At 41.3% G+C, this 22,497-nt stretch overlaps 1 protein-coding gene across 7 annotated transcripts in view; it reads left to right on the forward strand.

The window, feature by feature from the left end:
- Positions 1-22,497, forward strand: part of DNMT3A (DNA methyltransferase 3 alpha) — a 148,819-nt gene that overhangs the window by 124,026 nt on the left and 2,296 nt on the right. For all 7 annotated transcript variants that reach the window (XM_088152224.1, XM_088152221.1, XM_088152222.1 and 4 more), the window contains 14 exons: positions 5,154-5,366; positions 6,369-6,527; positions 12,209-12,316; positions 13,109-13,265; positions 13,563-13,712; positions 15,183-15,227; positions 15,707-15,786; positions 16,963-17,075; positions 17,522-17,705; positions 17,994-18,078; positions 18,167-18,312; positions 18,422-18,512; positions 19,338-19,486; positions 20,563-20,648. In XM_088152224.1, coding sequence (XP_088008350.1) covers positions 5,154-5,366; positions 6,369-6,527; positions 12,209-12,316; positions 13,109-13,265; positions 13,563-13,712; positions 15,183-15,227; positions 15,707-15,786; positions 16,963-17,075; positions 17,522-17,705; positions 17,994-18,078; positions 18,167-18,312; positions 18,422-18,512; positions 19,338-19,486; positions 20,563-20,648 — 1,766 coding nt within the window. The remainder of the gene's footprint in view (positions 1-5,153; positions 5,367-6,368; positions 6,528-12,208; positions 12,317-13,108; positions 13,266-13,562; positions 13,713-15,182; positions 15,228-15,706; positions 15,787-16,962; positions 17,076-17,521; positions 17,706-17,993; positions 18,079-18,166; positions 18,313-18,421; positions 18,513-19,337; positions 19,487-20,562; positions 20,649-22,497) is intronic.

The following is a 22,497-nucleotide window of genomic DNA, read 5'->3' on the forward strand; positions in this document are numbered from 1 at the left end:
ATAATGTATTCCTCTCCCACATACACATTAAACTCTGGGTCCTGTTTAAAAGATGAAATCTTTCCAGAGATCTGCTTACTTTTTCAGTAGTTTAGCCTGTGAACTCTTACAGTTGACAGGAGCTCTTATCCATGACTGTATTCCAAGTGACAAGCTGAATATAAAAGTTTTAGGCCTTCTTTATGCAAATACCTCACAATGTAACTGAAGAAATAATCCTTAAAGTGCTTTGGTAATTACTTTTATTACTGCTGTGGGAAGTAGTAAACAGCATAATACAATACAGTCATCAGCCAGTATGGATAAAGGCAAAGCAGAGGCAGGCTCATGGATGCTATGAAAAAGCAGCTGTTCAAAGTAGTTGATCAACAGAGACAATGCAAAAGACCACTAGTGTAAAGCATTAGATAATGAAGCAAGGGGTATTTTACATGACTTAGCATCTAAAAGGTAGAAAAGAAATGCTAGGTCTTCTGTGAGGAGAAGATTCCTGGTCGAATGCACCTACAGAAGACTCTCTTGATCACTCTGAGAATTGCCCATCTAATGGGGGGAGGGGGGAGATGTTTGGTGATAATCCCAAATCTGCATTGTGGGTCTCTTGTAGTTGTCTTTTGCCAGAGATCTTCTCAATGGAAGGTAATAATGTTTCAGAATTGATAGTACAAACTAAAAACTATGAATTTTAGAGATTACAAAATAAATGAGAAACTTTAATTAGTAAATCAGTTTAGAGAAGAGAAATTTTACCTGGATGATAAGGATTGCTATGTGTGCCTTATTTTTGTGATGACACCATTGTCTCAGTTTAGCAGCTTACACAATTTTGATGTGCATTGGCCACCAGCTTGGCTTGCTGCTCTGTCATCAAGTATAGCAGCACAGTATCTGGAGAATGGGAAAGAAAATGTCTTTGATTTTGTCATTTTATTATGTGTATGGAAAACATTTAGCTGTTTTCTTATGAGGGTCTACAGAAATACAGTTCAGTTATCTTTGGTCATAATTGATGTGATGTGATTTACACTAGCAAAGACTGGAAATTTTAACTGGAATCCTATTCAGTTTAAAGCACCTCTAGTTGGAGAAGATAAATATTTATCTTAATAACCAGATTTTACCTAATAATGTATGTATACATGTATGTAGGCAGAAACTAATTTCTGCCATGCCCTGCTTGTTCCTGTCATCCTTCTTGAGGCCTCTGCCATGCAACAGAATTGGAAAAGAACAGAACTGATAGGCATTTGATTTATTCATGTTTGGCAATCCATAGGAAAGGTTCCAATTATGCCTCCTTTGTAACATATGTATGGCCTTTCAGATATAAGAAAACGTAAGGGAAGAGATTCCCTTTTGGCTCATCTTGAGACACTGCTGTGATAATTTCAGTTCTTCTCTTTCTTGAAACATATTCATCTCTTAAGAGAAAAGGAGAATGGAACTTAAGGTTAAAACTTCCTGATAATGCAACTAGGGATACAGTAAGCCTGCTTATAATAATGGATACTTAGTAAAGATTTTGTGCCCATTTCTAATTTCTAAATGTGTAATAGAAGCTACAGTGGGGCAAAAACGTATTTAGTCAGCCACCAATTGTGCAAGTTCTCCCACTTAAAAAGATGAGAGAGGCCTGTAATTTTCATCATAGGTATACCTCAACTATGAGAGACAAAATGAGAAAAAAAATCCAGAAAATCACATTGTCTGATTTTTAAAGAATTTATTTGCAAATCATGGTGGAAAATAAGTATTTGGTCACCTACAAACAAGCAAGATGTCTGGCTCTCACAGACCTGTAACTACTTCTTTAAGAGGCTCCTCTGTCCTCCTCTCGTTACCTGTAGTAATGGCACCTGTTTGACCTTGTTATCAGTATAAAAGACACCCGTCCACAATCTCAAACAGTCACACTCCAAACTCCACTATGGCCAAGACCAAAGAGCTGCTGAAGGACACCAGAAACAAAATTGTAGGCCTGCACCAGGCTGGGAAGACTGAATCTGCAATAGGCAAGCAGCTTGGTGTGAAGAAATCAACTGTGGGAGCAATAATTAGAAAATGGAAGACATACAAGACCACTGATAATCTCCCTCGATCTGGGGCTCCATGCAAGATCTCACCCTGTGGGGTCAAAATGATCACAAGAACGGTGAGCAAAAATCCCAGAACCACACGGGGGACCTAGTGAATGACCTGCAGAGAGCTGGGACCAAAATAACAAAGGGTACCATCAGTAACACACTATGCTGCCAGGGACTCAAATCCTGCAGTGCCAGACGTGTCCCCCTGCTTAAGCCAGTACGTGTCTGGGCCCGTCTGAAGTCTGCTAGAGCACATTTGGATGATCCAGAAGAGGATTGGGAGAATGTCATATGGTCAGATGAAACCAAAGTAGAACATTTTGGTCTAAACTCAACTCCTCGTGTTTGGAGGAGAGAGAATGCTGAGTTGCATCCAAAGAACATCATACCTACTGTGAAGCATGGGGGTGGAGACATCATGCTTTGGGGCTGTTTTTCTGCAAAGGGACCAGGACGACTGATCCGTGTAAAGGAAAGAATGAATGGGGCCATGTATCGTGAGATTTTGAGTGAACACCTCCTTCCATCAGCAAGGGCATTGAAGATGAAACGTGGCTGGGTCTTTCAGCATGACAATGATCCCAAACACCCCGCCTGGGCAATGAAGGAGTGGCTTCGTAAGAAGCATTTCAAGGTCCTGGAGTGGCCTAGCCAGTCTCCAGATCTCAACCCCATGGAAAACCTTTGGAGGGAGTTGAAAGCCCGTGTTGCCCAGCAACAGCCCCAAAACATCACTGCTCTAGAGGAGATCTGCATGGAGGAATGGGCCAAAATACCAGCAACAGTGCGTGAAAACCTTGTGAAGACTTAACAGAAAACATTTGACCTCTGTCATTGCCAACAAAGGATATATAACAAAGTATTGAGATGAACTTTTGATATTGACCAAATACTTATTTTCCACCATGATTTGCAAATAAATTCTTTAAAAATCAGACAATGTGATTTTCTGGATTTTTTTCCCCATTTTGTCTCTCATAGTTGAGGTATACCTATGATGAAAATTACAGGCCTCTCTCATCTTTTTAAGTGGGAGAACTTGCACAATTGGTGGCTGACTAAATACTTTTTTGCCCCACTGTACTTGTATACAGTTGTTTCTGTTTGGAGTCTGCCTAAGACATACAACTGACAACTTGAGGTCAAAGCTCAGGATTCTGGTTGCGCAGCTTGGATTTAACATGACCCTTTAGCCCTGCATTGGGCATCCTGTGACCCCAAACATTTATTTTTTGCAGCCCCCAGAGTCTATTCAGATTATGCTGTCAAATTTCATCAGTGTGTTTGCTGAAAATAATCAGTTTCCTGTCGTTTCGAGGCAGGAAATCAAGAAAACTGTATCATAAAATATGCTTAATGCAGCTTAAGTTCATGCTGAGTGTTTTTTAGCCATCTTAATATATGACATCACAGCCTGATACTGCACTGCTATTCTTGGCTTTTGGTTTGTTTTACAGGTATTAATATGTTTATATTGTTTTATTTGCCTTATTTGAAATCGGACAAAATGTGTTTTCATGTTGTACGCTGCCTGGAGAGGCTTAGCACAACAGATGGTATAGCAGTGTTTTACATAAATATGGATAAAGAAGCAAAAAACAATTAACCAACACACTCTCTACTCTTGAAAAATGGAAAATCCTAGCTCTGCCAGGTACGCAACATGGCTAAGTGTAACCTCTGGCTGCCCAAATATTGTAATCCTTGCTTCATCCATTCCAGGGGATATTGACAGTTCCTACATTCTCATGGAAACTCAAATATGTTCCTAACAGAAAAGAGGCATTTCACTGGCTGTGTATTTTATAGTTATGTGCAGGGCAGTATGGTCCACTAAATAGAGCTGGTTTTCCACACCTAAAGGCATATCTTTATTTATTTATTTGTGGTAGAATTGCCTTCCCCAATTTTTTTTAATTTTTTAATTTTTTTACTCTCTGTCTGTCTGTCTTATACTGTCCTGTTGTGGAACGTGGGATTGTCCCAATGAGGCAAACTAACCTCACGTTGGCAGTCATACATTCATGTTTCTCATTTCCTGCCATAGACAGGAAACAAGCCAGCACTACCTTCTACCACCACAGCCCCCCTTACTGTGGGAATACAAATGACTTCATTCTGGTTTTTGTGAAGGCAAATTCAAGATGAGTTAGACTTCCCTAAGTTGATGCTCTCCAGAGGCATTTGAATACAGCACTTGTTATCCTTTAGCCCAGTGTTCTTCACATTTGGCAACTTTAATATATGTGGACTTCAACTCCCAGAATTCCTCAGCCAGCAACAAGATATAGGCTGGATTCACACAATATGCTCAACACGTTTTCATTGTGCGAATGCAACTATTAGGTTTTTAATAAAGCTTGCCAAGGATGTTGTAGAAACCTGACATGTGGAAGATATGAGGGCTGGGCAGACTGCTGTAAATTTAAAGGAATTTACATAATAATAAATAATACATAATGCAGTTCATTCTGTCCTTTTCCAAAGATTATGTCAGGTTACTTTATGGTGAAACTGTCCTAAATCTCTGGTAGTTTGTATAATAACACACTTTGATTCTGGAGTCCATGTGGAATGATGTGGCAAACAACCTGGTACATGTAAAGCAGCCTAGTTGTTCAAATCATCTAGATTTGCTTTAGAAAGGTCTTCCATAACCTTAGAGGGACTAAGCAAGCCTGTATGACTGTGTCACACTGCCTATGTTCAAATAACATGCATAATCAGAGACTTAGACCTAATAGTTGCATTTGCATAACATATATTTGTGTTAATGGTAGCTTAACAAAATGTGTGATGCCAGTCCTTTTGGTTATTTTATTGCTCAGTGCGTGTGTGAAAGCAGAAAATAGATTAATTCAGTAACCAAATATGTTACGAGAATGTAATTATTGAGAGACCAAGAGTAAAACTTAAATATCATCCCTCATTGGTTTGAGTGGGATTTAATTTAAAGTGAGTTGATGTATAACTCAATCCTATATGTATTAACTCAGAAATAAATCTCTTCAAGAACATCCTCATGACTTTAGCTCTCTACTTTTTTAACTTTGTTGATTCTTTCTGCAGGCTGAGAAGAAAGCTAAGGTAATTGCTGGGATGAATGCAGTGGAAGAAACACCACGGAGCGAGCCCCAGAAGGAGGAGGAGGCTAGTCCACCAGCCTCACAGCAGCCAACTGACCCTGCTTCTCCCAGTGTGGCCACCACCCCAGAACCTGTGGGGCCTGATGCTGTAGACAAGAGCATATCAAAGTCAGCTGATGATGAGCCAGAATATGAGGTGAATCAGAGAGAGGGTTCTGCTCCCAGGCGTGAAGTTTGTTTTCTCACCATTCTAATCTCCTGGCAACACCATTGCCCCTGAGACATCCCTGGTTAGCCTTTCCTGTCCCCAAACAGGGCATTTGTGGCTGTTTGTGGCTAGCTGGATAAAAGGAAAGAAGGCTAGCAAGTGCCACCTCTCCCTTCAAAAGTGCCATGCCGGTGGAAGAAACTGTCCCTGTTGTTTCTCTTTTATGTATTGACAGCTGCAGCCATGTATTAGGTGCTGTGAGTATGCAGTGCAGGCAGAGATGAAGGAGGAGCCTGAGGTGGACAAATGAATAATGAAGATGAAGGCAGGGAAATGGAAGAGAAGAATTAACTTAGGAAGAAGTTTGTTTAACATAGGGGTTGTGAAGAAGAGCCTACAGGAGGAGAAGAAAAGGAAAAAAGGTGGAACAAATAAAGAAAGGGGAGGCCAAAGTCTAGACCTAGGGAATAGCATACTGAGTACTGGAAGTTGAGTGGGTAAAGAGCTAGCTGATGAGATGGCACTTGTAGACTGGAGTGAACTTCAAGAGAGCTAATGAGGGGCGCAGATCTTTTTCACTTAGCTATTGACACTATCAGAAAACAGTTTTTGACATTGTTAGAAAATTCAGAGAAATCCCTGCCCATCTGCTTTCTCCTCCTATAGAATTTTCCAAGTCTCATCTCCTTGCCTTTCCCATTTCCCAAGTTCCTTTTCCTTCCAGTCATGTTCAGGTTCCTTCCAAAGCATTGCTTACTCATCTGTAGGTCACGCTTCTCTGTATGTGGCTCCCTGTTCTTCAGCATGTTCTCTGTGAATCATGCACATGGGATTGACAACTGTGTAGTGGCCTTCATCAAAATCATCCAAAACTAAGGATTTTAGGAAAAGCCCTGGCCCTCTTTGAGTATTTACATGTGACTCCTTTCATTTCCTTCCATTTTTCCAATCACTATTAAGATAACGCTTATTTCTTCTTTTCAATTGCAGGATGGCCGGGGGTTTGGGATCGGGGAGCTGGTGTGGGGAAAACTGCGTGGATTCTCCTGGTGGCCAGGCCGCATTGTTTCCTGGTGGATGACTGGAAGGAGTCGGGCTGCCGAAGGTACCCGCTGGGTCATGTGGTTCGGTGATGGGAAGTTCTCTGTGGTAAGTGACTGAGTTGGAGGTGGGTTTTCTGAAAAGGTCCCAAACTGGAAGAAAAAGACTTCCTCCAACCTATTAACCCTAACCCTAACCTTTGTATGAAGAGACCTTCCTGTGCTCTTACTTTATTATTTTATCTGTTTATTTCTAACATTTATATGCCAACTTTCTATAACAAGTACTGAAGATGGTAGAAAATAATGCAATCCTTGTACGATTACCATTAAAACTACTGTAGCCCCTGTCCTTTGGAACATCCTCCCTTCAGAGATTAGGATGTTGGCCTTTTGTAAGTCTTTAAAGACCTGGCTATGTGCCCGGGCCTGAGGCCTCCAATATGTTGAGGACCCTGTCTCCTGGCTATACTGATAATTATTATCATAATTTTCTTGGCTGCCATATATATTTATTTTTGTATTGTGTTTAACTGTGTTTATTGCTTTAGAATTGTTCGCCTCCCAGAGTCATTTGGTTGAGATGGACAGCTATAGAAATTAAATAATTTTGCAATCCAGCTGAAAATAGCAGAGCAACTGACTTTTGTGCTAAAAGGCAACAGATAAAACTGCCTGCTGAAGAAATTTTTATATTGGGCGAGAAGGACTTCCTTCAGCTGGATATTATAATATTTTGGCACCACCACAGAGTGGTATTGCATAACTACAAGTATAGCCCACTTTCTCAGTCCCAAATCAATCAGCAGTAGGACATTTGAAGGGTTTTGTTCTTATTAAAACTTATATGTATGATGCCACAATCACGGAAGAGTAATATAATACTGTTATATACCAAAGATTCTCAAGCTTTGCAATACTATGATCCCCTAAAATAGAAAACAGATGATTTAATTGTGGTTAGGATTGGGCAAGAAATGAATATACCACCTCCTTTTAATTATTAAATTTAATGTATGTATCAATTATAATGATGGTAGAACTTTATAAAAGAAAACCTTTCCATTGGAAATAAAAAAAGAATAAAATTTGAACAATATTTTAATGGGAAATAAGGATGAGTTTGCTTGCTTTTTACAGTACTTTTAAATTTTATTTTGAAGACAGCCACCATCATTTTTCATTCTTCATTTATTTTGTATTGATATTTCCATTTTTAGCAGCAATTATAAGAAACCCTGACTCACACAAATAGGATGTTGCTGGCTTTTATCAGAGCTACCAGTAGATGGTTTATCTTTAGTTTCTTTGTTTCCATAAAAAACATTTCTATTTTGAAATGCTAAACATTTAAATTAATGGGTAGAAATTTTGGGTGTTACTAATTTCTATACTTCTGCAGATACACCAAAGATTATAGATGTATTCTTGCATGTTACACTGGCAAATATATTGGTGGTTGTTGTTCAGTCGTTAAGTCGTGTCCGACTCTTCATGACCCCATGAACCATATTGCGCCAGGCCTTCCTGTCCTTCACTGCCTCCCTGAGTTTGCTCAGTTTCATGCTCATTGCTTCAGTGATGCTATCTAACCATCTCATCCTCTGCCGTCCTCTTCTCCTTTTGCCTTCAATCTTTCCCACCATCAGGGTCCTTTCCAAAGAGTCCTCTCTTCGCATTAGGTGACCAAAGTATCTGAGCTTGAGCTTCATTATCAATCCTTCCAATGAGCAATCAGGGTTGATTTCCTTTAAGATTGACTGGTTTGACCTCCTAGCAGTCCAGGGGACTCTTAAGAGTCTTCTCCAGCACCACAGTTCAAAGGCCTCAATTCTTCGGCGCTCAGCCTTCTTTATGGTCCAGCTCTCACAGCCATACATTACTACTGGAAAAACCATAGCTTTGACTATGAGGATCTTTGTCGGCAAGGTGACATCTCTGCTTTTTAATATGCTATCTAGGTTTGCCATAGCTTTCCTCCCAAGGAGCAAGCGTCTTTTAATTTCATGGCTGCAGTTTCCGTCTGCGGTGATCTTGGAGCCCAAATAAATGAAGTCTGTCACTGCTTCCATTTCTACCCCTTCTATTTGCCAGGAATTGATGGGTCCAGATGCCATGATCTTAGTTTTTTTAATGTTGAGTTTCAAGCCAGCTTTCGCACTCTCCTCTTTCACCCTCATCAAGAGGCTCTTTAGTTCTTCTTCACTTTCTGCCATTAGGGTGGTATTGTCTGCATATCTGAGGTTATTGTTGATTCTCCCTGCAATCTTAATTCTGGCTTGTGATTCTTCTAGCCTGGCATTTCTCATGATGTACTCTGCATATAGGTTAAATAAGCAGGGTGACAGTATACAGCCTTGTCGTACTCCTTTCCCTATTTTGAACCAATCGGTTGTTCCGTGACCAATTCTAACTGTTGCTTCTTGGCCCACATACAGATTTGTCAGGAGACAGGTAAGGTACCCCCATCTCTTTAAGAATTTGCCAGTTTGTTGTGATCCACACAATCAAAGGCTTTTGCATAGTCAATGAAGCAGAAGTAGATGTTTTTCTGGAACTCTCGTGCTTTCTCCATGATCCAGTGAATGTTGGCAATTTGATCTCTAGTTCCTTTGCCTCTTCGAAACCCAGCTTGTACATCCGGTAGTTCTTGGTTCACGTACTGCTGAAGCCTAGCTTGTAGGATTTTGAGCATAACCTTGCTAGCATGTGAAATGAATGCAATTGTGCGATAGTTTGAGCATTCTTTGGCATTGCCCTTCTTTGGAATTGGAATGTAAACTGACCTTTTCCAATCTCATGGCCACTGTTGCGTTTTCCAAACTTGCTGGCATATTGAGTGCAGCACTTTAACAGCATTGTCTTTTAGTATTTTAAATAACTCAGCTGGAATACTGTCATCTCCACTAGCTTTGTTGTTAGCAATGCTTCCTAAGGCCCACTTGACTTCACTCTCTAGGATGTCTGGCTCAAGGTCAGTGACCACACCAGCATGGACATCAGGGACATTAAGATCTTTCTTGTATAGTTCTTCTGTGTATTCTTGCCACCTCTTCTTAAACTCTTCTGTTTCTGTTAGGTCCCTGCCTTTTTTGTCCTTTATCATGCCCATCTTTGCACTAAACGTTCCTTTGATATCTCCAATTTTCTTGAAGAGATCTCTAGTCTTCCCCATTCTATTGTTTTCTTTGCATTGTTCATTTAAGAAGGCCTTCTTATCTCTCCTTGCTATTCTCTGGAAATCTGCATTCAGTTGCTTATATCTTTCCCTTTCACCCTTGCTTTTCGCATTCCTTCTTTCCACAGCTATTTGTAAAGCCTCATCAGACAGCCATTTTGCTTTCTTGCATTTCTTTTTCTTTGGGATGGTTTTAGTTGCTGCCTCCTGTACAATGTTACGGACCTCCGTCCATAGTCCTTCAGGCACTCTGTCTACCAAATCTAATCCTCTAAATCTATTCATCACCTTCACTGTGTACTCACAAGGAATATGATCTAAGTCATACCTGAATGGTCTGGTGGTTTTCCCTACATTCTTCAATTTAAGCCTAAATTTTGCAGGAAGAAGCTCATGATCTGAGCCACAGTCAGCTCCTGGTCTCGTTTTTGCTGTCTGTATAGAGCTTCTCCAACTTTAGCCGCAAAGTATATAATCAATCTGGTTTCGGTATTGACCATCTGGTGATGTCCATGTATAGAGTCGTCTCTTGTGTTGTTGGAAAAGAGTGTTTGCTATGACTAGCTTGTTCTCTTGACAGAACTCTATTAGCCTTTGCCCTGCTTCATTTTGTACTCCAAGGCCAAACTTGCCTGTTATTCCGATTACTCCTTGACTTCCTACTTTAGCATTCCAATCCCCTATGATGAAAAGGACATCTTTTTTTGGTGCTAGTTCTAGAAGGTGTTGTAGGTCTTCATAGAACCGGTCAACTTCAGCTTCTTCAGCATCAGTGGCTGGGGCATAGACTTGGATTACCGTGATGTTGAATGGTTTGCCTTGGATCTTGCACTGAGATCATTCTGTCGTTTTTGAGGTTGTACCCATTACTGCCTTTCTCATTCTCTTATTGACTATGAGTGCAACTCCATTTCTTCTAAGGGTTTCTTGCCCACAGTAGTAGATATAATGGTCACCTGAATTAAATTCACCCATTCCCGTCTCACCCATTCCCGTCCCACCCATTCAGAACTCTCTGTCATGACCTGTCCGTCTTGGGTGGCCCTGCACTGTATAGCCCATGTCGTGGTTACGCAAGCCCCTTCACCACGACAAGGCAGTGATCCATGAAGGGGAAATATATTGGAGTACATGAATATTTCTGTGAGAAGCTGGGGAAAAATGTTCTTTAACAAAACAATTACGGGTGTATAAAACAGAAATGTATTTTATTTCAAACAAAAGCAAAAATTTCATGTTCTCATTGTTCTGCTAAATCACTGGATGGGCCATGATTTGGCAGAAAAAAACCCTGAAGTAATTTTGTGGACCAAGTAGGGCAAGGAGTGTGGCTTATCCCACCAGCCAGCCTGCCTGCCCTCTCAATCTTGCCTTTCCTTTCTTCCCTCCCTGGCTTCCCCTCAGCCACCCGCTCCACTGCCGGTAATGGGATGTCCTATCAGCCCATTTTATTACCTTCCTAGTCTTCTAAAGCTTGTGAAGTAAGAATCAATGTCAGGCTACTCAGAACCATTATGTAAATGTTGAATAGATATCTCTCTGGCCAGGAAGAGAAAGATCAAATTTCCATTGAGTTGAAAAGGTGTGAGGAAGTAAGTAATCCCTGTTGGAAAAGATAAACTACAGCTCTATTCTGATCTGGGGATCCAGCAACTGCAAATCAGTGGAACTAGAAAAAGGATCTAACAGAAAGTATAAAATGTAAAGTAAATGTAAAACTTATGGCCAACAACAGGATGGGACAAACTTAAAACTAGTTTTAAGAGCTCAGTAATATAGATTCCCTGAAGACAGAAATACAATACTCCTAGATTATGCAAAGAAAATAAAATAGTTACAAGACACATAAAACAAAGATTAAACTTAGCACAGTTCTAACCAAACATTTAAAGAGAAACAGTCTTGAATCAGATTTTGCTCCTTCTGATTCAGTTTACCTAGGCTTCTTTTTTGCTTTTCTAGAAGTTTCAAGCTTAAATCTGGGCTGAAGGAGAACGGCACCAGCTTTTTCTTTATCTCTGCTTGTCTCCCTTTCCCAAGAGAACTGCCTGCAGTCTCCCAAGAGCTGCCTCTTCCTGAAGAGGGAGGAGTTGGGATGAATCTGCCTTTCCTTACATGCCAAAGCCCATGTCTGAGAAAAGATACTTATTTGGTATGTCTGAGCCTGTCTGGTGTGACAGGCTGGGAAAGAGACTGCAATATTGGGAATGTTGGCTGACTGTGCACGATAGGGTTTCAAGAGTTTTAATGGATGAAATAACTGCATTATTACTGCAATAAAAAAATACAGTACACATTTTGTGACATCTATCTTGCTCCTTAAATCCACAACCCAAAAATATTTTTTAAAAGACCCCTTAAAAAGGAAACTAGCAGTCTAGGTAGGACTCTTCCTCACACTCCATTCTCCTGATCTAACTGACTTTTTATGGTCCAAGGGGGTCAGATGATGTTCAGATATTAGCCTGAAGTATTTGTGTTACGCAGTCCTCCATTTTGTTTCCCACTTCACTCTGCATTCTTCTGTGAGGCTCTGGTGGACCCAGCCTTGGAGACCATGCTGTTCATAGGGAAGAAAGAACATCATTTCCCTGATCTCTTTGTTCTTGCAGGTCTGTGTGGAGAAACTCCTTCCACTCAGCTCCTTCTCTAGCGCCTTCCACCAGGCCACATATAACAAGCAGCCCATGTATCGAAAGGCCATCTATGAAGTACTGCAGGTAAGTGCTGCCTTTGTCATTCCTCTGGGACTTGTTTCCGTGGCCCTCTTTCCCCTGTAGTGGCTAGCTTCTGAGGTGGAAGAAGGATTTCTAAGTCTGTAGGACATAAGCTGGACTGCTCATAGATGGACAGAAATCATCTTCAAGATCTTCCTCATCCCATCTCAGATTGGTTATCCCAGATGATGGAAAAGGATTATCCTTCTATCAGGCCTTTGCTCATTATATCCAAATGCAACATGTGCCATTAAATAATTTGAGGTAGTTCATGGAAGCAAGCAAAGCTTTCCATTAAAAGAAGAAGTAATAAAAATGAGAACAAGAGAAAGGAGGGAAGAATCAACAACACTATTTGGGATGGATGAACAATCTGGCTTTTGGGAAAATATCTCCCTATATTGATAAAATTTTCCCTCCTGTCTTGTTTTGGACAACTTCACTGATACAAAAGAATGTAAGAAAGCCCAATACTATATGTGGACATTGAGGAACATCATTCCTGCTTATGTAATATAGTGGTTAAGGTCTTGGACTTGGAATGGGAAACCAGATTCAAGTTCCTGCTTGATCATGGAACTCAGGGGTGACTCTCAGCTTAACCTACTTCAACCTATCTACCTGTTGTGGGGATTAAATTAAAGGAGATTATGGATGTCACCTTTATTCTGGGGGGAAAAGTGAGATATACATACAATAAAATAAATTATGAAGCTCAGAAAAGACATCTGTACAAGCTGAATACCATTCATCCCAGAGTCAGTTGGCCCTTCTGTCCATCTGTCTCCCCTCCAGGTGGCCAGCAGCAGATCAGGCAAGATCTTTCCATCCTGTCCAGAGAATGATGAAACAGACACATCCAAAGTGGTGGAAATCCAGAACAAGCAAATGATTGAATGGGCCTTAGGGGGGTTCCAGCCATCTGGCCCAAAGGGACTGGAGCCTCCTGAAGGTAATGAAATGGAGCTAAATCATCATAGGCCCCAAAGTTCCCATTGCATAGAATGGAACTGGGATAATAGGCAGTTTTGGCCCATTTGTCTCTGAGGTGTGGTAGAGTCCTGTTCTTCTATTAGCAAGATTCCACAGGGTAAAGAGCGATCAAATAACCAACTCCTTGGCGCTTAGCACACCAGCATGCATCACAAAGTCTGATGAGAGACAAGCATCCAGATCAAAGGAACCAAAGCTTGATTTCCCACCCGCTTACCTTGCTGCCACACTGATGTACTTCTTTCTGCCATCCCAGAGGAACGCAACCCCTACAAAGAAGTTTACACGGAGATGTGGGGGGAGCCAGAAGCTGCTGCCTATGCCCCTCCTCCACCAGCCAAAAAACCAAGGAAAAGCACAGCTGAGAAGCCCAAGGTCAAGGAAATCATAGATGAGCGCACCAGAGGTATATCGGGACAGAATGGAATGGGTAGCTTGGAGGATGCTGTCTTATCCTAGCCACTCTCCACTTGTTTTTCTTTTTTCCAATCCCAAGCTATATCTGAGGGCAGACAAGTAGTCAAGACCACTGTGCACTTCCAGCCCTCAGGATCCTATTTGACTGCTGCTTGTGGGACCATTGGAGCTTGCTATAACTTCCTCCCACTGCAGAAAAAGCCAAATTGAAGTATCATCAAATCCTACTTTTTGCCATTGGCAAGTCCACACCTGACATAAAGCAGCTTCCTGCTGCTCATTCATTTTCTTTGGGCAGTGCATCCCATTCTTCTCTGGGCAGTTGGTCCTTTCTCCCTTGCCTCAGTAGTCTTTTATCTCATCTGCTCTTCAGGTTCCTTTCCCCATATTCCAGCTCACATGTTTACTTCTATTTTCCTGTTTTTCACTGAATTATCATTAAAAAAAGCCACTCTGAAGATCAAGGGAATCCACCTTGTCCTTCATTCTCTAACATGAGAACTTTGATACTAGAAGGAGGAAGAGAAGTGGGAGATACTCCCACCATCCCATGATGATTAGGTTGTAATGCAGAGATCTTCCAGAAAGTGGTGAAGTCTGTTTCCAGACCTTAACAAACACGCAGTAACAGGCCTTTGTAAGAAAAGAAAAGAAAAAAAACAGAAAAAAGTGTAGCTCTTGGGTAGGATTATAAATACAGAGCTGCAAATAAATCATGAATCTCACCCTGATCTAAATCAGGGGTGAGCAACTTTCTGGAGGCCAAATTCCACATCAGCCTCATACAGCATGCCAAGAACTATACTTAAAAAATGGGTGGGACCAGAAAAATGTGGATAGGTCAAAAGGGGAGAATGGTGGGGCCTCCCATTCTCCAATAATATATTTAGTATAACCCTTTTCACTGTAATGCAAAGGCAGTATTTTTCATTATTTTCACCAATTTCAGAACTGGACTCAGTGGGTTAATATAAATTAACAGAAGAAAATATTGGCTGTGTTCACCCAACACACAACCTGATTATAGAATTACTTACTTTCTAGGTTGCACAGTACATTGAACCATAAGTTAATTACGCTGGCTGGATTCATGTAACAAGACACAAAAAACATAACCAGAGTTAACACTAACCAAGCACCAATGTTGCATGAATATGTCGGTTGTGCCTAGTTAGGCATGCTGTAGGAACAAAGCCAGTGTTTGGTTGATGTGAGCTAAACTCCCTCCCCTTTTCCCCCTTTAATATTAGAACTTGTTCTGATTGGAATTCATACAATTCCTTAGGTCCAAAATCAGCATACCTTGTCACCAGTGTTTTTCTGCAGCAGATGCAAAGTTAAGGCTTTGATTCAGGGACACAGATTAGGCCTTTCTAGTTGCCCTCAGTTTCAGCCATATTGATGGATCCTGTGGAATCTCCTGATTGCCAGTTTTAACAAATTCTTTTGCTGTTTTTAGAACGTCTTGTTTATGAGGTTCGACAGAAATGCAGGAATATTGAAGGTGAGATTGAGCAAATAATATTCTCTGTCCTTCCCCATGTTGAAGTATGTGTATGGCATGACAGCCAATTGGATTCCTCCCTAATCTGCTGCAAGCACTTGTTACCAGAATTCAAGGTGATCACTGCAAATGCAGTGGATCCTTCTGCCACTAGAGTTTGTTAGACTCTGGGTATGCTCGAAGTGTGTCACAAGAAAAATATTTAATTATAACTGTAAAAGCAACCCAGCGCTTTGTCACAGGTCACCGCAGGGAAGGCCTTTCATGGATCTTAACTGTCTAATAGAAAGGACCAGAATGATCTGTGCTCAGTGATCCTGTTGCTGTGTGTTGTTTTGAGAGAGAAGAACATTGCTGTTAAGTCAAAGGGGATAGAGAGTGGTATGGTGAGAAATGGAGAGAGTGGTATCTTTCTCACTTACTACCCGTGATAATGCATCTCCTTTCTCTCCTCACTCACCATCTGCACCACGTCTCAGATATCTGCATTTCCTGTGGAAGCCTGAATGTCACCCTGGAACACCCTCTCTTCATTGGAGGAATGTGCCAAAACTGCAAGGTAAAAAGGTGCAAGACGCAGAGGCAACCTGGGAGTGGGGAAGGAACTGGAGAGGGAAGGGTGACTTGGGGCAGTCAACTTGTAGAAGTTCTGGCAATATGGAATCTCTAGAACTACAAAAGGACAAAGGCAATCAGGACAAAGGAAAAGAAAACCCCTTACTGAAAAAATAGTTTTTAAGTTTCCCCAAATTCCTGTCATGTTTCAAATACCTTCCTTCCTCCTTGGAGGAAATTATAACTCAGTCAGACAAGAGCTGATCATGGCAACTAACAGATCTGTGATTGGCTCTTGTGTGATGGTTATATTTCTTTTCTCAGAGCAAGAACCAAATGTCCAGAATGCATCAGGAATTTGGAGAGGTTTTAAAAAGCTCTTCTTCAGTAATTTGTGTTTTGCAGCAGTTGGCTTTGTCCTTTTGTCCTTTTCCTAGATGCAGAAATGGAACATCAGCCAGGCCTGCTGGTTGCTGGAGAGGGACTATGTCTCAGAGTCCTCAGAGATGAAACAGGAAAAGAGCTGACTTGACTTGTGCTCTGAGCACGTTGCTGTGACGTGGGGATCCATAACAGCCCCTGACGTGTCCCTTTTGGTGGAAGTGGCAAAGGGCTGCTTTGGCCTCTTCTGTGGGCCTGAGAAGGGTGCCAACTGTGGGAAAAGAAGGATTGAGGTTCTCCTGTTCTGTGCTGGTGTGGCTTTTCTGTCAGGTGGCTTCTCTGTGTGAATTCTGCAGTCAGAAACACCCTGATACAGCCCAAGTTGGTGTTCTCAGTTGCTCAAAAGCAAAATCTGGTTTTCAGTGCTGTCCCTTTGCAGGCTCATTCCATGTGGGGCACATGCACAGGAAAGTGTCCTTATCACAATAGGGTGAGAAAGATCTTTTGGCTGGAAAGGAGACACTTAAGGTGGAGCTGAACAGGGTACTGTTGACTAGAGCTTGGGAAGTTGCACGTGGATATGGGAGAGCAAAGATTTAAGATCTGCCTCCACTTTGGATTTCTGGAGTATATTTAGCAACATCTGTTGCTTTCTGTTCTACATCTGTAAGACAGGCTTAAAAACCCTTTATGGTTAATGTGTTATAATGTAATATAAAGTGTGTTTATGATGAGAAAAACTAATCGCTCATGCTGACTGAGCTTACCAGAAATGTCCCTCATACCTCTGTTCCCTTAGAACTGCTTTTTGGAATGCGCTTATCAGTATGATGATGATGGCTACCAGTCATATTGCACCATCTGCTGTGGTGGCCGTGAAGTTCTTATGTGTGGGAACAACAACTGTTGCAGGTGAGTCAAGTGGTGGCTTAGAAAGATTCTCCATCTCTCTGTCCCCATTGGTGGCCCTTTTTAGGGTAGTGTCACCATTAGTCGAGCCTTCTCCCTTGGAGTTCCTGCATTCAAGAGAAAATTAATATGTCTTTTGCATCTTTTCTGTGGAAAATGGCCCAGAGTAAGAGCCTGGGTCTGCCTTTTCAGTTTATACTAATGGAAACCATAACTTAGGAAAACTGGGATCATGGCAGTTCCACAGGCAGGCTTAAAAACAAGGGATTGGGAAGCTGTATATGGAATGAAATGGCTTGACTAGGGCTATGCTTGACTTTAACTTAGAAGTATTCTCATGTGCTGGAATTCCAGAAGGCCCCAGACTGCCTAAATCGAAGCCATTGTTTGTCTGTTGCACCCTGAGCTGAGCACATTCCACACCTAGTACTAATTATTTTGGTTTGCAGATGCTTTTGTGTAGAGTGTGTGGACTTATTGGTGGGTCCTGGAGCTGCTCAGGCAGCTATCAAGGAGGATCCCTGGAACTGCTACATGTGTGGCCACAAGGGTATCTATGGCCTGCTCCGGCGGCGAGAAGACTGGCCCTCGCGCCTTCAGATGTTTTTTGCCAACAACCACGATCAAGAGTTTGTGAGTTCAGTGTGGAGTGGGGGTGGGGACAAAGAGAAACCTTTGATTGTCTAGATATCAGTAAAGTTAAAAAGGCAGGAGAAATCTGCAAGTGCTCTCAGGTCTCTTGCTGCTTGCAGTCTCCTACTGTATTAGCTACCTGAACCAGTCAGCCAGTGGCATTATGTTAGGATTGCTGCTGAGCATCAACTCTTGAGAAGCTCAGGAGCCCTCTGCTATCTCTCCATGATGTCTGTTGTCACAGCTTACATCCCAACCATTTCATGCTTCTCCTTTGCTTTTTGGCAGGATCCACCAAAGGTTTACCCTCCAGTCCCTGCTGAAAAGAGAAAGCCCATCCGGGTGCTCTCACTTTTTGATGGCATTGCCACAGGTGAGTTCTGACCCCCTTAATATCAGAAAGGAAGTGGTACTTTGAATGCCACATGGAAGCAACAGTGACATCCTGTTTCATTTTCCAGGTCTCCTTGTGCTAAAGGATTTGGGCATCCAGGTGGATCGGTACATAGCATCTGAGGTGTGTGAAGATTCTATCACAGTTGGGATGGTCCGACACCAGGGCAAGATCATGTATGTTGGGGACGTCCGCAGTGTCACTCAGAAACATGTACGTGGAGCTTTGTTGGGGAGGCTTCCCTTGGCTTGTGTAACTGAGGCTGGCATAGCCCCAGGTGTATCTTCCTCTTGCATCTGACTATTAAATCTCCATGTTACAGATACAGGAGTGGGGCCCCTTTGATTTAGTGATTGGAGGGAGCCCCTGCAATGACCTCTCCATTGTTAATCCTGCCAGGAAAGGCCTTTATGGTAAGTGCTACCATCCATTTCTTCTGTGGCTTACCAAGGTGTCATTGTTTTAAACCAGTTGATCCAGGGGTAGGGAACCTGCCATCCTCCAGAAAATACTGAACTACAGCTCACACCATCCTTTGCTTGTAGCCATGTTGATTGCAATTAATGGGAATTGTAGTTCTGCAGCACCTAGAAATCTGCAAGATTTTGAACCTTGGATTAATCCAACTGCCATTAAAATATATTTCCCTTCCACATTACTATCACAGATACCCTGAAGATTGAAAAAGAAATCCATGTTCATCTTGCTATTTAGCACATTGAATATTTATAATAAGAAATGTGATAGAAGGGTTGCCAAACTAGTTTTAGTGAATAATCTATGAGATTATACAAAGAGAACTTTAGTATTTGAAAAGTATGCCAGTTAACCATGGAGGTGAAATTCTTGAGCTTCAGAATGCATCTTTGTAATGCAAAGTATCTGAACAAAAGGAGGAGAAACTGAAGAGTTGTAGAAGCAGTTGAGATTGGATACCAAAAGCACAGATCTTTTGGCTCAGTGTAAAAACAATACTGTATTCAAGTTTAATCTGCAAGAATAACACATAACCTTTACAACTAAGAAATCAAGTTAAAGCTATGGTCAGGGCACTGCTTTTTTATGCTTTTACTTTATATTATCATATCTGAAAGAGATAAATCCTCTTTGGAGCTTTAAAAAGTCCCTAGTGTTCTGTAAGTCAGATGTTTAATGGTTATGGAGAAGAAACTGATGGCCTGCATCCCAATTCCTCTTGCAAGCATCCACCTCTCCCTGCCTTTGCTTTCCTAACCCAGAGGGCACAGGGCGACTCTTCTTTGAATTCTATCGTCTCCTTCATGAGGCCAGGCCCAAGGAGGGAGATGACCGACCTTTCTTCTGGCTCTTTGAAAATGTGGTGGCCATGGGCGTCAGTGACAAAAGGGACATCTCTCGCTTCCTAGAGGTGAGGTGAGGTGAGGGGCTCTCCCTGTACCCAATCCTTGGAATATCTCTGGATAGCAGAGCAAGCCTTGCCTGCCATGGGAAGTGGGATGGGAAAATGGGACCATGGCCAAAAGGTAGGGATGGGTCTTGGGCAAAGCAGCATCACCTTTTAGCCACCCCCTCACCTCCAGGCAAGGTCTGCATTGTTGCCCTCTTATCTCTCCCAGGTATAGGCAGCCATTCCTGCCATTGGAGAGCATTATGTGCTTTGCAGTGAGAATCTAGCCCATTTTTATAATTAATTCAGAAAGTTGAAACCACATTGTATTGGGTAAAGGCTGAATCAAAATACATAATTCATTCTAAAAGATGTTATGGGCCTTCCCAGCTGAAGATCCAGCTGAAGAAGCTCCAGTAATAATAATTCATAGTCCATATTGGTCAGGACTGTATGAACTCTTTGGAGAGCAATGCATGGACACGCACAAAAAGTATTTCCAGAGATTGCTGCTGAAATGAAACTGCTTGCTGCTTTGCCACTTAACCCACTGGAAGCATATTCTGTGCATGCACATACATAAGGCAACATGGGGAGGCCCTTCAAGGCATCCTCAAGAGGATGTGGCACCTCACCACTTTGCACAGTAGGCTTGGTCAGTCGCTTTGGGAATTGCCCTCCAAATCATTCAGCCCTAATCTTATGCTCCTTGGATTTTGGGTGAACTGAGATTAAAGCCATTAGGTGTAATAACACATTTTTCATTTACCCAAGCTTAACGCTTGATGACTGCATGTACTGGTTCATGTTGTTTTCTTAGAACAGTATAGAAGCAGTTTGCCATTGACGTTGCCTGTCTAGTCCAGTACTCCTATATGTGTGGGATGATATATACGTGCAGCCCTGATTATAAGGAACCAGAATGGCCAGGACTGTGACTGAAGTAACAGAGGCAGGGAGGGTGAGGGAATCCTGGAAAGGTTCAGATGGCCTGAAGAAGCCTGTAGACTACCTGTTGCAAAGTTCAGGAAGTACTTTTGCTTTTGAACTTTTGATGCCCTTTATTGTGACTTTCCTTGCTTCTTTCCTTCCTATAGTCCAATCCAGTGATGATCGATGCCAAAGAAGTCTCCGCAGCCCACAGAGCCCGCTACTTCTGGGGAAACCTGCCTGGCATGAACAGGTTAGTTAGAAGCGTAAGCTACCCACACAGGCACCAACTACCAGCAGACAAGTCAGTATTCTGCTAAAGTATTAATCCATTCAGTTATTGATACTTCAGCATGTTAAAAACTGCTTGGCTGGATTCTCTTATTACCCTTTGTCATATCTGTTAAATATCTAGTGTCTATATTTGCACAGTATGCAGTGCTTGGGTAGTTTTGAGTTTATTGTTTTTATTTTTATTGTTTTAGGGCTCAGGATATAATGCATACCCAGCCCTTTTGGTTAGTTTATGGTTAGATATATTGTGCAAATTCAAAAAATTAATTAATTTAATAAGAAAGCTTAGTATGCACCTAGCCTTAATTCTGTGATGCTTTGGTATCAGTTTGATTTTTCTTCTCCTTCTGTGGTTTTATTATTTTTAATAGAAGAGAATATCTGTAGCTCAGGATTGAACTGTGGAGTTCTTGGTGTTCTCTGAGCTTGGTTGTTTGCTTGCAGACTTTCATTACCCAACTAGGTAACATCATCAGTGCTATTTATTATTTTTGTTGTGAATTCTCAAGCTTTGAATCAGCTTCAATATATTTTGCTAATCATTCCGTAGTTTTAAACTTTTTATCAAACTATTTTATTTTTATTTCTATTTTTATTTATTTGCTTATTTATTTATTTATTTATTTATTTATTTAGCAAATTTATGTGTTATTTGGGTGTTGGTATACTGCCATATTTTGATCAATTCAGGGCAGTTTCAGTACAGCACAAGTAAAAACAGTAAGTGTAAATGACAGTAAATGACAATTTATGAAGGCAGGCCCAGATCCATCATCTACACTGAAAGCTTATCAAAAAGGGATTGTTTCTACTGTCTTGTGAAAGACAAGCTAGATGGGGGCACCCCGTGCCCTGTGCAAAGGAAATTTGTAGCAGGGCAAAAGGCAATAATATATTTCAAATTCTGGAACAGAGAAGTATAGCACAGGCATCACTTTTTAGCTTGATTCACACCCCATGATAGATCTTCATGGAGAAAGATCTTATATGTGGTCCTAGAAGTCAAAAATGACTTGATGGCATCAATCAATCACACCCCTCCCTCCAGCATACTGATACAGGTTTTTACACATTTCTTATACTTAGGTAAATTTAAATCGAAAGAACAATGGAAACAAAGGAGAGGAAATCATAGAAACAATGACAAAGGGAACTTCCTGATGTTAGTGGTCAGGAGATTGAGCTATTAACAGCAATCAGGGACAGGGCTAAATACAATGATTCACTGTGCTTATTGAGATATAGGCACTTAACAAACAGCTTGAATGTAAAATGCTGCGGATGCATTGGAATAATAATAGTAAAGCAGGGGATGAAATTCAGAGGTTGAGGAACAAGAAGAAATAGGAAGTTAGACTTGTCCTTTTTTTGAAAAGAGGTGTTTTTTCTATTCTTAGTATTTATTCTTACTATTTATTCTTACTATTCTTAAAGTAGCAAGAATAAAGGGAAACAAAATGTAACAGATTAAAGACATAGGAAGATGGTTCATAGCTTAGGGGGCACTATTGAGACTCTTCAGTTGATGAGGGTATGAGTCATTAGAAGTGACCCATGAGAGTTGCTAAAGGCAGGCTAAAAATATTTATATCCATGTTTTTAAACTAAGGGTAATTACTGGGGGGTAATTTTGGCATATCCTGGGGGTAATGGAGCAATTTGTAATTGCTTGTTTGTGAGTCTCTGCTGCTGAGATTCTTGTGTAAAGCAACAGTCTGGGTTTTTTTGTGAAGGTAATGCCATTATTCAAGGAGTAATTGGGTCAAACAGTTTAAGAACTTTCTTGGCCCCAAACAAAACTATTGCTT

This window comes from Python bivittatus, unplaced genomic scaffold, assembly GCF_059951505.1.
Source record: "Python bivittatus isolate LINGU-HERP-01145 unplaced genomic scaffold, Pbiv_v1 ctg000690_np1212, whole genome shotgun sequence".
NCBI lineage: Eukaryota > Metazoa > Chordata > Lepidosauria > Squamata > Pythonidae > Python > Python bivittatus.